At 44.1% G+C, this 17,022-nt stretch overlaps 1 protein-coding gene across 2 annotated transcripts in view; it reads left to right on the forward strand.

The window, feature by feature from the left end:
* PERP (p53 apoptosis effector related to PMP22) overlaps window positions 1-17,022 on the forward strand; it is a 39,341-nt gene that overhangs the window by 10,090 nt on the left and 12,229 nt on the right. Inside the window, exon 1 of one of the 2 annotated variants that reach the window (XM_069234335.1) lies at window positions 2,397-2,610. The exons of the other annotated variant lie outside the window; for it this stretch is intronic. Coding sequence (XP_069090436.1) covers window positions 2,412-2,610 — 199 coding nt within the window. The 5' untranslated portion in view covers window positions 2,397-2,411. Of the gene's footprint in view, window positions 1-2,396; window positions 2,611-17,022 lie in introns of those variants that run through there. 2 annotated transcript variants of the gene reach the window in all.

Below are 17,022 nucleotides of genomic sequence, written 5' to 3' on the forward strand. Positions count from 1 at the left end.
CCAGGGCCTCCATCCCCAGGGGCCCAGCCATGTCACCTGGGGGCCCCCAATTGGCAATACAGAGAAAGCGGTCTCTAAACCACACCTACAAGTATCTCTAAGTTCCATTTCTGTTAAAAGATTAACGTATAGTAATTATAATTGCTTTGCGTACCATAGAAATTCACTGACAAATATAAAGGTTACAGGGAAGTTATAGTTAGGAAACATAATTTAAAAAAAACAACATTGAAATTCACTTACAAACCAAAGGATACAGGGACTTTATAGTTAGGTTCTGAATTTACCGGCACAAAACCACAGAAATTCAGCAGTTATAGTTAGTTATTTCAAGTAAGTATAATTCGCGCCCTAAGTTAACTATAACTTGCACCCTCTCGTGCACTGCTGATTACTCCAGATATTACAGCACTCATGACAACTTCTATAACATTATTAAAAATATCAATTAAACTTTAGCAATCAAATTATTGAAGAATTGTGCATGATGGGGGATAAATATATATATATTTTTAAATCTCTAACTATGGCTGCTGAATTTCTATGGTTTTGTGCAAGTAAATTCAGAAATTAACTATAAAGTCCATGTAATCTTTTGTTTTTTATGTGAATATATATATATACATATATATATATATATATATATATATATATATATATATATATACACACACATTCAGAGGGCACAGTGAGTCCTGTTCATTTGTCTGTTCAGGTCAAGTGTCACAGCGTGAGGCAATGGGTCAGCCATTGTCTTTCCTCACTGTGAGAAGCAACATTTTGCTTGTGTACATGCATGTGGCCTAAAGGTAGTCCACTTCTGTGTTAAAGCTGGTGGCCAAGGCTTTGTTTTCATTTGATGTTTTTTTCGATGAGTATTTTAAATTATTTTTGTGCAATCATATGCATGCCACCTTAAGACTGCAACATTTTTACTTTTTATTGCTTTTAAACTTTTGATTCATATTATGTATGTCTACATAAATGCTGCAAGCTTGCATTGTCAGACCTTTTGGCTTTTGCAGGTATTCCTTGAAGAATGTGTCTGCTTAAAAATGGAGGAAGCAGATTGCTTTCCTCTCCCTTATCCTTCTTCTAAGTCCTCGCCCACGTTGCCTGTCCTCTTTAACTTATAGAATTGATTCTGACTAGTGCTTAAATTGTCATTGCAGACATTAGGGGCGGTGCCTGATTTTGCTAGACACCTCATTCCTTTAGCGGTTTCTGGGAGACAGGAGGTGCAACCAGGTGATTCAAGCAGTTATCATCTCAGAAATGCCAGTGAGCAGATTAGCGTGGCCCTCCCAATACAAATGCAACCTTACTTGAATCACACATTTTTACAGCTAGCTTCATAAACTGCAACTGTGCAGAGTTCCCTCAACCACACATCTCACACCCATCCTTTTACCCAGCCATCAACTTCACAGTTCACTCACACCTTTTGGCTCTTCTATAGGACTCTTGGATATCTTCTGAATCCAGACCTTTGTATGGCTTACTGCTTTTGATGGGATTACATGCCAATGCTGCTGCCTGGATTAAGTATTTTTGGAGAATTTAGAGGCCCTTAGATGAGGCCTAGTGATGTTTATGTGATTTCTGATGTCATGCCTGAGGGCTGGAAACCATTCCTGAAATTCTAAAAGGAAGCTCTCAGGCGAGGCCTACACCTCCAGTACAGAAGGCCTTCAGACCACTTGCCTGATGCCTCGGGTCCATTACATGGTGGCTAATCAGTTACATGGGGCCTAAAACTCTTAAAATGTGGCCTAAAAATTATTGTTAACCAGCTGAAAACCAGGATAAGTAAAGATTTTAAATCCTTTATGCACTGTGTGAAAGCTCCTGGACTGGGAGAATGTATCAAATATATAGTAGGCCAACTGCACCTGACTGAGTTCAATTAAATACATCATGACCTCTTGACATGTTGCCTGAAATCAAGTGTGTTGACAGAAATGTAACCCAAGATACTTAATGGGCTGGACATTCTGAAATTTGGTTTAAAATCAATTATATGCAGCTACCTTGCTTTCATTGTCCAACCCCAAGAACCAGAGCAAAAATGTACTTCTGCAAGAAAGTAATCCTTTCTAAATGCTGGTTGTGGCACACCACATAAAGATATTTTTATCTTGACCAATGATTGCTACACCCAGCCTGGTGGCAAGGAACTGTAGTGTTCCATTGAAAAGAATGCATTTCCCTCTGATCTCATTCCCATTGTATGCAGGAATGGATCTGTGGTGTCGCCCAGCCACGCAATGCTTTGACTCATGTTGTGTTCTGGGAGAGGTTACCTGCTTTAGACTCTCTGTAGTTGTTGAAGTCACCTCAGTCCGTGTCCTGGGACCGAGGCACACACAGCCCTAACGCCGCTTCTGGCTGCCTTGGCTGCCCGCTGCAAGATGATCAAGTGTGGTCTCGCCTACCCACGCTGCAAGTGGATCCTTCCACTACTGCTACTCTGTGCCCTTGCATCCGACATCATTGCACTGGTGGGCAATGGCTGGGTGGAGACTGAGTCAAGCCGCGAATATGCCTCTCTGTGGAAGAAGTGCACCAATTTCCAGGACTCGTGGACCTGCCAATCCATCTGGGACCTTGGTAAGAGCATTGCTGGAAGGAATCCTACTTTGGCTGCTACATTCATGCACTGCCAGTGATGGGTTAGCATCAAAAAGGTGCACTGCTCAGCTAGACTAGGTCCATGCGCTGTCCGTGATATACTACTTCGAAAGACTAGGAGGCTCAGCTCTGGGGCATGGTGGGCTCCAAAGAACAATAACGTGCCCTGCATGAAGAAGGTTTTGATTCTCAAAAGGACGACCCTTCCTCCTAAAGAGTGGTATTTTAGGTTTGTGACTCATTTAGGCAGAAATAGCGGTACACATTTTCACATTTAGTTTTCAGAATATAAAATGTCCTCCTAATGAAGGGTGCCTTGGAGTCTGGTGAGAGTTGCACTGTACCTACAAATGTCTAACGGTAGGTTCTGGTGCTATCTGATGAATGGTGGTAGCGCTACACTTTAAAAAAAAAAAAAAAAAGGCTGACTGTTTTTGGTGGGACCATTCTCATCCATGTCCTCTGCCTGGATACCCCAGAGCATGTCTTTTCCACATTTCCTGTCAAAAATGAAGCAGTGGACGTCCTTGGGGAATTGAGAAGTCCCTGGTGTTCTTGCTCACTAATTGTTTCCTCTGCAGTATTTTTAGCCAGCTTTAGGTTATTTTTTGTCTAGTTTAAGTACAAAACTACATTTAGAAAATACATGGGTTAACGTTTTAAAGTCGAACCTTAAAAACTATCTTAGGAAATGAGATATCCAACTCTTGTTAATTGTTTATTAGCCTTATTCTTTGTCGGTTCTTAGAATAATGTAATGCATAATAAGACATTAGTTGTAGTCTCACTTCTATGGCAATCTAGAGTCCACACATTCGGGAAATTTGTTCAAGCAGCACCCATAGGGCATTGAAAAGAAAAAAAAAATTGGCATCTCATGGTTATTAAGTCATAATAGCATAGAGGACAGCCAATGACATAAGCATCACGATAGTGACCATAAATTGGATTTCCTAAAAGAAGAAGCCTTGGTGTCTTCCTTAGTAAAGATCTTCTAGCACAGTGGTTCCCAGCCTTTTGACTTCTGTGGACCCACACTTCATCATTAATGGAACCCAGGGACCCCCACTGAATCATCATTGGAATCCAGGGACCCCCACTGAGTTAGTACTGGAAGCATGGGACCTCAATAGTCAATATTTGTTAATATTTTTTAATTTTCTAAGCAGTCGTGGACCCCCTGAGAAGGCTTTGCGGACCCCCAGGGGTCCCCGGACCACAGGTTGGGAACCACTGTTCTAGCACTAGTGGAGCTGCTAAGAGCGAGGGAATGATTATTTACACATTGCTTCTGGCATGCTGCACCAGCTGTTCTGAGATGTCACCAGTTTTAATAGTTGGGAGAAAAGCAGCTAACAAGATAGCAGTTCCTTGCGGGGTTGTCTGTACAGACTTTTTTACCATGTCGTTACTAAGGATGTTTTGTAAAACGGGCTCAGTGGTCACTTCCCACAGGTGAACCTTCATTTCCTCTGAATAAATCATCAAAACCAGTCCCTATTGGGGAGACTAGATTGAAACTATCTGACAGAACATTCTCAGTTGCATAATTATCTAGATTATTTAATGATGTGGTATTTATTTACTGCTGGGGTGGTCCTTGCCCAGAAGCGTGTTTGACAATTTGCATTGGTCCCATCCATGCTCTTTGCTTTTCTCTCACTAATTTTGCAAAAGGGGAACAACTTCCTGCCATACCCAATTATTTGCCTGGCCTGACCATAGTAAGGGGGAAGTAAAAATCCTATTTGTCTATATGAATTGGAAGCTGTGTTGCAAGTATTATTGGTCAGCTGAGTATATTGGATAATTCTTCTGCTGGTTCTCTTTCCCATGGGTACAAGTATAACATCCAGGTGCCCCCAAACAACAAAATAGGCCAAACTCTTAAGATGGAAGTTTGAGGGAAAGTATCAGAAATCCATTCTTGCCGCAGTTATCGTCTTTACTTCCCCTTGCTTTATTTCTTTCAAACTGTGATCCCCAGGACCCCTCCACGGCATCACATGTTAAGCTTTCCACATGCGCTAACATCCAGCCCCCTGTATTTTCTGGCACTACAACCTCTAGTAAGTGGAGCATAAGTAGTGGCCTACTGTCAGGTGTAGATGAGAAAGTGTTTATTTTTGCTCGTGTTTGGGAGATCATTTGAGTGCAACTCCATAAGTACTGGTTCTTCCATTCCATTTGATTCACAACGTCATTAACGTGGTTACCACTGCCTGCCGTGAACCAGTGTAATCAAACGCATGTTAACTGGCAGATAAAGAAACGCACCCTCAGTAACCAGAACTCTTCGTGGTCGCCGAAGTGTTCCACAAACCACAGATATGCATTAGCATGGCCTCCCTACCTCAAACGTGTATGCAGAGTGGTGGATTGTCCACCAGAAAACCTCTTACTGCCTTACTAGATGCACTGCTATACTAGTGCTCCTTACTGTACACGCAGGCATTTGCATTTTTAAGTTTTACTCCATGGCAAATGCAAATCCTTTCCACTTATCAGAGTACCCTGCTGATGGAGGACCACTAGTTCCCAGCATCTGTTTCATCCTGTGGGCCCAAGTAATGTTTCTTGTGGTTTTAACTATGATTCACCTTTTATACTGTTTACTTTATGCTCAAAAAGCAGAGAGACGCTTAAACTGCCCTTCTTTATGCAGCTTGTTAAAATTCTGGGATCCCGCTACCCCACCCCCACTCAGTATGCTCTAAAGCAGTGGTTCCCAACCTGTGATTCGGGGACATCGGGGGGTCAGCGAAGCCTTTCCAGGGGGTCCGTGACTGCTTAGTGAAGTAAATATTAGTAACAGATTAGGTCCCCAGTTTCAGAAATGACTCCGTGGTGGGGTCCCCGGATTCCAATAATGATTCAGTGGGGGTCCCCGGGTTCCAGTAATGAATCAGTGGGGGTCACAGAAGTCAAAAGGTTGGAAACCACTGCTCTAAAGCCTTTACAACTTCCCACACCATAGTATTCCTTCTCCTTTGCTTTATCCTTTTGGGGACCAAAAAACCACCAGCGTTAACATATCTTCACTGCCTTAGTAAATGTTTCTTCCTCTGACACCTCAAGCCATTCCATGAACCCATGATCTCACTGGCGCATTCCTGCTAGTGACAACATATTGTCCAAAATGACATCAACATACTTGCTTTCATTACTCATTGCCTTTATCACTATCTTTATATTGCCACAAGAGCCTACCTTGTCCCACCCAAGCCGTACAATCGCAAGGTTGTTAGTACTTAAATCGGTTTCTTGAAAAAAAAAAAAACTCTTTGCTGTGAAACCGGTATTCCAAAACTTCATATTCCTCTTTGAAGATTTAAATTCTTAATTCACACCCTGCTGTTCTTGCCCTGAAGAATGACTGCGTGTCCCAGTAACTCGGGTGGTGAGCCTGCCTAGTTCTCCGAAGCTTGTATGACCCGTCTCCCGGCTGCAGAGGACCCAGATGTGACTTTTTGGGAAAACTTTGCAAGTTCCTTCAGCAAGAAATGAATCCGAGCAGGTCTACTTCACTCTTTTATGTGCTGTTTTAAAGTGACTACTTTTCCCACAGCGCATGTTAAATGTTTATATGGATTGTTCCTCATTGTGTCTGGTGGTTCTGTGGTCTAATGTGGCCACTGCAGGGACCTTCGTTTGACCCAGTGGATGAAAAATCATTACCTGGTGGGTCCCCTCAGGCTTTCATTCTTCGATAAAATTATTTACTACTGAATAGGGTAACTGTAAACATCGATTACCCTTAGTTATTCATGCCTCGTCATGAGGTCTCTTCTTGTGTCTTACATGTTCTTACTTCAAATAGTTTTATCATGGTCTGTGGTAAACCAAGATCCCTGGTTCGCCTATCCTTACACATACCGACCAATATTAGTTACAGTGAAGATCTAATCGCTAGCCCAGCCACATCTCTGATAAAGCCCCTGTCTTCCAGTACAGAGGTTTTCCTCAAATATAAAATTATTTTGAAGAAAAAACTATGAATTCTGAAAAAGAATACCACTGAAGATCATAGCTGAAAAGGAAAAAAGAGTTAATGACTACAGATCTGCTGTTGACTTTTTACTCTCTTAAAATGCAAATTGTTCTGTGTAAATTTTCCCCTTCATGTGGCCCCTACACGTTCCTTTGAGTATAAGGAATGAATCCTCCATGCATTCATCAAGACAAAATGAAGAGAGAATCTTACTGACCTGCCGCTATTAATCCAAGGGTATCAGACACAGCCTAAGTGGCTTTTGAAGGCATCAACGGATGGGTTGAGTTTGCTCTGTATAAAACTGCGGAAGAAACAATATATTGGAGTCTTCCCCATCTGGGTGCGATGTAAAGTACCTTACATTCATAAAATCTTCACAGCAAAAAATGTACTAATCTATTTGTGGCAAGGAAGTGCAAGATTGTTCTCAACCTTTCCACGTGATTGACACCTTCAGGGCAGACCCATGGTATATGCCCTGCTCTCTTTGCCAGTAAACAACCTCCTGTTGTAGATTTTAGAGCTGCAGAAGTACCCAGTTGCGGCTCGCTGCGCACTAAAGGGTGGCCGGTGCAGAGGGGTGGGAGGGGGAGTGGAATAAACATTAAATAAAACAAAAGTAAAATAAACGTACTTGCCTTGCCATGATGCCGCTGATCCTTCTTACTGGTCACTGAAGGCAGGCACAGGCTCCCAGCCTGCCCTGCGGCCAATCCTGCGCTGCTCAGAGCAGCCTTAGCATTGGCTGGGAGCGCCCAGGCAGGGTGCTCCCAGGTGGACTGAGAGCCTGTGCCTGCTCTCTCCAGCCCGGAAACACAGTGCTGGGCTGGAGAGGACCCTGTGTGCATGTGTGTTTGGCCGGCCCGAGACGCCCAGCCAAACATACATGCGCACTGGGGGAGAGTGCTGTGCACTCCCACTCAGTGCTCGCCACAGCCCGCGGCCGTGCCCTTTTACAGGAAAATGGCAATAAACACTGTTTATTATTGTTTTCTTGTAAAGGTTTTGCAGACGCAGCTGTTGGCGGGGAGTGACGCCCCTCCGCCGTAGCGGAGGAGCTGCCGCTGGAAGTACCCTGTGGGTAGCACCTGTCAAGTTTACAGGTGAACATTGAATTGGGTAGTTTCTTGTTTCTTCTTCCTGTTGAAGCCACTGCCTGTGAAATGAGCCCTTTTGTGTTCTTAAAATAAATCCTAAACTCCAAGTAGACGCATTCCAGGAAACCATATTCTTTTCTTGAAGCTTTTTTTTTTTTTTGCATTTTGCTTTTTAACGAGCTGCAAAATGGACACTTCTTTTCTTTATTGCTGCTTTGCCTTCCTGCTAGTTTCTCTTTCCCCTGATCTTTTGCACTCCATTGTTTAGGCTAGCTGTGACAGGCTATATCCATTCAGTTGACTAGGTCCACACTATATGAAATACCCGTGGAAAGAAATACTTGTAAATTCAGACCACAGGATATGTCCCTTATAGTAGACATTGTAATTTTTCATTGAGTTACCATGATGGCATTTTAAGAGAGCCTATGGTGCTCATGTTAATTTATGTGTGAGATACAGCCACTGTCAGTTACCATTTTATTCTCCCAACTGCGTAGGCATGAAGCACTAACCCATACTACATGTGTTTTCTGACTGTGTTGTGGTTTCGGCAGACATTTTCCTCCTCCATAGCTTCCATCGCATAGTTGGTTTTATAGATGAATATAGCAAAACAAAAGGATGGTGGACAGGGTGTTGAAACTTTTCAAACACTATCCCCCAGTCACAAATCTGGGTTGAATCCATTGTTCTTTTGCTCACCGTGCCACCACAGTTTGGACCTAGCCATATGCAAATCAGTCTTGACCTTGTTACCATGGGAATAGTCCAGCCCGAACTGCCAGGCCAGGTCTTCATTGGACCAGAAGTAAACATTCTGGGACCAGTTTTGCTTGCCACGTCACCCCAGTTTGGACCCAGTCATATGCAGGACAGTCCTCACCCTGCTCTCCATGGGAACCGTCCAGCCCAAACTGCTTGTTTATGGCTAGGTCCAAACAGGGGTGGCATGGTGAGCAAAAGAGCAATTGATTCAACCCATATCTGTGACTGGGGGTTAGTGTTTGAAATGTTTCAATACTCCGTCCATCATTTTATTTTGTGATGTGTATAGATAAATATCACATTGGGGTCCATATAGTATGCTTGAATGCTTTTGTTTTCTTGTATTTCCTCTCTGATGTTGTAGCGTAAAGGCTCGAGCCTCTGTTTTGTATTCCTACCTTGTTACTTATGTAGCATGTAAAGCCTGCTTATTCAAGTGTAGTGTATTATTTGTTGCATGTAATGGTTCTTTTGCGGCATGTGATAATTTCTGTTTCATCTATAGCTTGTTGTTTTTTAGGACTTGCTACTGTTGGTTCGGGTGGTTATAGAGCGGTGGAAAGAATTTCAGGATCTGGCTTCAGCTGAAAGTCCCCTGAGGTGGTGATGTGGGCTGGAGAAATGGATTTGGGTTGGGAGATATTTAGGGAAGGTGATTGGGTGATTCATGAAGAGTTGTGTATATTAACATTCTCTAAGCATGGGTAGTTTTTTGAAGGAATGAGATTGTGCAAGTGGGATTTGGATTCATTATCGTTCGTATGCAACACAACTTGTGAAATGAGCAGAAGAACTGGCTCACTTCTGGTCTTCAGTTTTACCAATTTGAATAGAATACAGTTTAATTTGTATCTGGAATTAACTATATCCTGTATTCTAGAATATATGTAAATGAGTGCAACTTTAATTGGAACGCAGTCCAGTTTTTGTTTTCTTTGTAGTTGGTGGTGCTTTTTGTACTTACAACGTGTGTTAGTTAGATTACGCCCATTCTTCTTAAACGTGGTTTGCTCCTTCTGTATGTGCCAGTATCTCAACTACATACTGTCGTGGTCCACTTGTACATTTGAAAGGGCAGGTCAAGAATGCATTCTTCCAGGTGTAAATCTCATAAGAGGGTAACGTTTGATAATGAAGAAATATCTTCTTGGGGATCAGGTTGTACTTTGCTAGAGCAGAAATTTAAAGAGCAACATTAATTTTGTTGGTTCCTGCAGTCTGGATCGTGATTCACAACATTTCGAAGGCCATAAGTTTCCTCGTCCTTAGCAATGCCAGTAAAATAACATACCCCCATTGTGCAAGCATTCAGTACACTTGTGTAGTGTTTGGGGAGTTCCCTCCTACAGCATAGTTGCTGGCGTAAAATGTCTTTACGGCAGGAGATTCAGACCAGCTGCTACAAGATCAGTAGAATTACAGTTTAACCTCTGCACGACCATATTCTCCCCAGAGGTCTGTAAAACGTGCAGAGTTCCCAGACAGGCACGCGCGAGCTTTGTATGTTTGAAAGAAGTTTCTGGGCGCCCCTGTAATAACTTAAAGACTGAAGAGCTGACGAAAGCTGTATAGCAGCTTGTATAAATGGTTTTCTTTTTCGCTTGTGCATGATCTGCTGTTTATATTGCTACTTCTGTCTCGCTTTAAGTCAGCTGAACGGTCTTTTGATTAAGCGAAGGGGAATTTTTTTAATTGATTATTTATTTTTTATGAATGTGTGTAAACCTAAGCACACGATTTTGTTATCTGTAAACACTGCATCTCTAAGTGTTCAAGCGATTTCTCCCCGTGGGTCGCTGCAGTCACAGCGGCTCAGAACATGAGGCTCCCACTGGTTGTCCTTTTTATGAGCTCTGGGGTGATGGGTCTATGCTTTTCTTGACCTTGCTAATGCGTGTTTCCATATTACTCGCTGGCTGTGAACATATTAGATAATGTCCTGTTTAGTCGTTGGAGCTTTCGCCTTGTTTACCTCAAACATCAAAAGAAAGCTTCTTCCACAATAAACGTGTTCTGCTTTACATCACTGACAGGGGGTTGTGGTTTTGTGATAAGTAATCAACACTGGGTCTTTTTAAATGTCGCCTAAGGACATGTTCAGTTTTTTTTTTTTGTTGATGACCTATCGCTTACAATAATAAATTTGCCTCAGCCCCTTAGGATTGGACGGAATTTCTATCTACCTCACTTACCTGCTCTCTATTTGTTGGCTTTCCTTCGTATTCTTGTATATGTCTCAGGAGCACTCTCTTTGCATTGTTTCTGATTGAATGACTTATGGCCCTCCTCTGCTGAAGTGAGAATACTTTTTTTTTTAATTTTATTTTCAGCGCTCCTAAGGGGGCGTTTGGCATCAAGTGCAGATGCCTCAGCTAACTGTGAAAAACATAGCAACATTGTTCACTACTTATCCAACACCCCCTTTGGTTCCTCTAAGGAACGCACATTTTCTCAGCCCCAAATATCAACATATGGTTATGAAAAATCTTCCACAGTGGTGACTTCCGTCAAAAGTTCCAGATTGGTCACTTTCTGACTAAAGTCTATGATTCTCCAAGTAATGTGAGATGTAGGAAACCAAGATGATGAGGGTGAAATAAAAGATGCTCAAAAGTGAACACCCTTTGAAGATGAATAGCATTGCGTTCTTTCTGTGACCTTAGTCAAGCCAGGAAGGTATGGTTTAGTTCGATTTTGAGAGTACGCATTTCAGGATTTACCTCTCGCTTTGACATTTGTCTGTATTTTAGTAAAATGCAGACCTCTGGTAGGTACTGTACACATTTGGAGACGCCCCTAAGATCTCCCTTTTAGGTGTTGACGAAATAATAGAAGAGACAAATGTGGCTTCTCAATACTAGTCTGTCGTGACTCTTGCGAAGTTGGTTGGTGCTGGCCGAAGGATTGACTCGCTGGGCAGTAGCAGGGCTGGATGCAGCTGTCCCACATGATACGGTGCCACTGCGGGACTATGTCCGAAGCAGTTTTGGACTGTTGAAGTATGCCACTAATACGATAAATTGTAAACTCGCGAGATACCTGGAAAAGGCTAGAGATAACTTGTTTGCCATATGGCAGCCTGGTTCGCTGTGGATAGAGGGGGAGTATAGAGAATCAACCGGCTCTCTCTGACCCAAGGGCTACCTCTTGAGATAGAAATACTGAATTACGTTCTTTCTTTTTTCTATGACACTGCTGCCGATCGGATACAGGGGAGGACTCTGAAAAAAAGATAATTGTTGGTTACCCTTTTGAGTGTCTGCAGGCTCTCTATTCATGTAATGTTTATTACATTGCTGTGGCAAATTATTCTTAATTAAAATGTATTCCTTGAAAATTTAAAACAATAAGGGGCCCCACTATTCACAACGAGAGAAATGTTGAAGTTATTAATATGAGGAGCTAAATGCAGTGTTGCCATACTTATGACCATCGTAATCCCCATACGCGGCTTCTGCAGCTAGGCAGTGGGAAAGCAGAGAGATGCAGCTAGCGTCAAACGCAGATTGATCGACATATTGTCTCTTTTTATAATTCCCCAAAAATGTAAAATTGAACAAAGTTTAATCTGTAGTGCGCTTTTGGGGGTGGGGAGGGAGTAGACTGCGAGACGGGGAAGGCTGTGTGGTCGTCGTCTCTGGCGCATCGTCTCTGCTGACGAGTTGTGCTTTCTGCGAGCGTTCTCAGAAACGTCCCTCACTGAGAACAAAGTAACCACAGCAAACCACCACAGGATTTCTGAATCTCAGAAATCCACGTTTTATGACCGTTTTTCGGTTCCTCGCAGTCTCTTATGGAAAGGCCCCGCGATACATCGGCGAGTTCCCGGCGCGGTGTGTTCTGCTTGTAGCTCGAGCCTCGGGCTGGGCCCGGAATGCGGCCGCGCCTCGCGCGCGGAGGGGGAGGGCGGTCTCCAGGCGGCGCCGTCGGTGTTTGCTGCGCGCGCTCTTCCGAGAGAGGAGACGTTGCTAGGCAGGGTCAGAGGTCAGGTCTCCCTGCATTGCAGAAGAGCTTGCCCGCAATGGCAGTGAAAGGGCACAGCTGCTGTGGGGAAACACTTCACAAATGTATCTCTGTACAGAGGTGTAACATTTTAAAGTGTCTGTTCGAAACCATTGGTTTTGCATTTTCCAAAGGAACTTGCTGGGGTTATGGCAAGTCCTATAATAACGCGTCTCCTACGAGAGGGCAGTTCTGAATCTCCAAATCTATGAGATAACCGGTACATTGCATAAGCGGACACACCTGTTGGCAATTCCATTTGACCGCTTGCAAATGGTTTCCAATTGTTGACTTGTTTAAATTTGGGCCTCGAATGCTCTTTTACGTATACCATTTTAGTTGTTTGTTAGAAATATTTATCGTTCTTTTATGGTGCCTGTTGGTTTCAGATGGTATTTTCTTTTGGCCTGTATAATAGCTCTTTGACCCATTTCACGACGTGGGATTTAACCTCTGTGTATCAAGCTTTTGGCTGTCGATAACTTGATCGGGTGTCGAGGCCCAGATCAGAACTTTCTAGCCGGCATTCAGTGTGTGGTGTCCGCGTCAATAAACACTGTGGACCTTTACCTTAGTCAGCTGTGTGCACAGTGAAGTGAACTTTGAACGTGCTTATTACACCCACCGAAGCGTTAGGCGTGATTAGGACCAGTGTGACGTGGTTTAAAGTCTGTGTTTGGCTGCACCAGGCATATTACCCCAACAATGAGGTGTTTCACAATGTATATGCCTGGCTGCAGTAACTAGGCGCACTGACAGTGTGGTGTTTTTATTCACTGCCTTGCTGCACTAAGAACTTGATACATAGTTGCCTTTACAGAATGCCTGTCTAACTGCAGAGGTGCATACTTCAAACAATACAGCCTTTAGAGGATGCTTGCTGTGTTCAGTAACCGCTTGAAACAATAGGTGCAGTGTTTACAATAGGTGTATTCATGGCTGCACTAATCACATCATAGTAATCGTGCAGTATTTACATTCTGATAGCAGATGCTACAAAGAACAAGCTCCTTTGCCTCCTTCAACTCAGCACTTGATACACACAGTGGACTGGCTTCATTCACCCTGTGGTTATGTCACTCATTTGTTGCATAGTGCACAGCATCACTGCGGGAGCCCCTGACCTATCCCGCTCATTGGCTCTGCCAGATAATTCTAAGCGTCTTTCCAAGTAAGAAACTGAGGCCCTGGGAGTCAGACATCAGAAGCCTTTTCTGTTTCCAGACTCGGTGGGCCCCATTTTTACTATTGGACTGTCACTGCAGGAACAGTGAGATCTGATTTAGAGCTTTGTTGAATACCTTGCCCTGGCCTACCAGGGTGTATTCTTCGGAAAGGCTCAATGCAATCAGGGTTGCCTGGGACACAGCAGACATAGTTATCTTATCGGGCCTAGTCTGCTTCCTTCTGGGAGACATTCACTATAAATGGGTTTGACCCTCTGTATACAGAGCAGTGGCCGTCAGTGCTGCCTCTTCGACCCTGTGAAACTGGTCTCCCCTGTGCAATGGATGCTGTGACTGGTGATTGCTCAGCCTACAGTCAGCTAGGTGTGTGGTTTGCTGTGCCGGCCCCTCCCTCCTGCATCAGAATATTTGCTTGACTGACTCAGGTTAAAACTAGTTCCAAGGCCAGGCGCGTCGCTGTTTCTGATAGTACTTAAAGGATGTATTTATTACGAGCCGACGCCCTTGCTTTGCAGACAGATAATAATTAACTCGCTGTTACCATTGGCGTTGTCATCACTTTTAAGTGTCTGTGGGTTTCACAACTGAGGTGGCTAAATGAGGAAGGAGGAAACAGAGCGTCATCATTGCTGCGTGGTTTCATTGGTCATTACTGTGAGTAATGGGTGATGAGTGCGACGTTACAGCGGCAGTAAATACACAAAGGTAAACTAATACTTTACAGTCCACGACGGAGATGAAAGTATTTTGAAAACAATCGAGGGTACTAGAGTGCCCGATTAGTGAACCTGGAAACAAGAAGAAAGACCTCATCAGGACTTCTCTCCAGTCCTATCATAATTTTCTTCCATTTCTGAAATTCACGTTCCTTTTTTCTGCTTGCAACATTGCGTGAGAGTGTGAAGTTCCACACAGTTGGCAAGCCTCACCTTTTCACTGGACCCAGCGCAATGGCCAGATTCTTACTTGACCCACGGAACGAGCATTTCTCCCTCTACTTTCATCGTATACTAAGCCCTTCAATAAGAGTCCTTTCTGGAGGAGGTGGTAGTTATTGCATCTTATAAAATCTAATACAGGAGGTGCTAGGGGTTTGTGGGGGCGATGGGTACGGTGGTTGCGCAGGGATCGGAAAATAAAGGGACACTGGTGATATGCTCTGGGCAGACCCCTTTGCACAGAGCTTGCTTCATTAACTGTACAGGCTCTCCTCTGTGTCCGAGTTCAGCCTGCTGACCTCTATTTATATTTTGATGTGTAGTGGTGCAGCCAAAAACGTGTGGCTGTGATGTTTGCAGGACAAGCCACACTAGTTACCAGCACCCCTCTTTCGACCCTGCCACAGAGTGCTGTGATTAATACCACTGCAGGGGAGTGCTGGAATGGGATGCAGTGCTTTTGGCACCACCACTGACTTAAAGCTGCTTCCATCTTGTGTCACATGAGAGCTTGAGTTTTGTGAGGGCTAGTAAGGGCTTAATGGATGAGCAAGCGATGCTGGGCACTCCAGGCTAGTCCTAGCCTCCCCCCGTATCCCTCTCTCGTAACACCTGCATGACAACAGTAGCCACATGGATGAGGTCCAACTGCCTCAAGCTGAACACAAACAAACCCAAAGTGATGCTCTTTGGAAGCAAAAGCTCCTCATGGGACTCCACCTGGTGCCCAGTGGAACTCGGACAGCCCCCAAACCCTACCGTCCACACCAGAAGCCTGGGAATTATCCTGGATGAAAAATGGACATGGCAGCACAAGTCAGCAAAGTTACGTCCATCTGCTTCCACCTGCTGAAGAAGCTGCAAAAACTCTGCTACCGAAAAACACCAGGAAAACAGTCACACAAGCCCTCGTAACAAGCAGACTGGACTACGGTAATGTAGTGTGCGCTGGAATAAACAAACAGCTCCTGAACAGATTCCAGACCACCCAGAATGCTTCCTCGACGCTCCCACTCCACACCTCAAGGAACTCCACTTGCTCCCTGTACACAAATGCACTAACTTAAATTCTTCAAACATGCCTACAAGGCCCTACAACGCATAGGCCCCGGTTACCTCAGCATATGCATTGAATTCCACCAGCCATCCAGCCACTTCTGCTTAGCCAGTCTCTCACTTGCACACGTTCCTGCATTCACAAGAACAGAGCAGTTGGTAGCACCTTCTCACACATCACACAACCCCTTCCACCATATCAGGTCAGTTGTGTTGCACCTAGAATTCTCCAAGAAGCTGAAGACCTGGCTCTTCGATTAACCTAAGGCAAGCCCCGCCTACCCTCTGGCAAGCGCCTGGATACCAGGGTGGTTAGTGCACCAAAAAAATCTACATAGCACAATTGAGCTGTAGCCACACCTAATGAGCATTTTGCCCTACAGGGAAATGTGCATCCTTTTACTGCACCTGTTCTATTGCCCTAGGGAGGACTCGTAGATGTGGCCTAGTGGCTAGAGCTGACCACTTTGGAACATTGGGCTTCAGCGCAAAATCTAGTGATTCTAGGCAAATCACTTGATATCCATCACTGTGCCACAACAAAAATCTGTAACTTAACTGATTCTATTGTAGAGTGCACCATCACCCCTGGGACAGGTTCCCCTATTTAAAAAAAAAAAAAAAAAAACTGCAAAAAAAGTCATGTTGCAGGCTGTGTTATACCAGTTCCGCATGTCGGTTGGGAATCTTGCACCGCTCCATGTTGTAATGCACCTGTTCAGTAGGTTCATGACACTTGTGAAGAAGTTTCGCTATTCAAAATCCAAAACATTTTTTTTTTACTTGGAGTTGCAACGGAACGCAGGAAGATTGGGTATGAGGTGTTGGACTATGCAGATGAGTTAACAGAGCCTCTCCCCCGGGATGAAAGTCCTTCGTCGTACACAAATACTGATACCGCACGGACCGCAACTGAGCAAACGTCTATCACTCCCGATGCAGTGAGCACAGACAGCAGGTTAGAAGTCTCTCGTGTGCACAGAACACGTACAAGGACAACGCAAGATTGACACACACAGAACAGGTCCGCTACCGGAAGAGCACGCTTCCACAAACACACACACACACACACACACACACAGAAAAGGTTTATTACTTGTTCCTAATATATCACCTTACTCCACAAGACACAAAACCGGCAATTTGACAGGCAACTGGAACGCTTTCGGCCTTGTCAGAGCATTTTGTAAAAGTGTGTGAATAATTTATTTCTGCTCCTTGACCCTCTCCAGCAGGGAGTAGAGAGGTTGTCAAGAAAAGTTACAACCGAACGACAGATGCTGTGGACCGCACGGAAAGGATGTGTGTGAACAGGTGCTAAAGAAGACTTGTGTGACCTTCTGTGAGGG

The sequence above is a fragment of the Pleurodeles waltl genome, chromosome 5, assembly GCF_031143425.1.
Source record: "Pleurodeles waltl isolate 20211129_DDA chromosome 5, aPleWal1.hap1.20221129, whole genome shotgun sequence".
Taxonomy (NCBI): Eukaryota; Metazoa; Chordata; class Amphibia; order Caudata; family Salamandridae; genus Pleurodeles; species Pleurodeles waltl.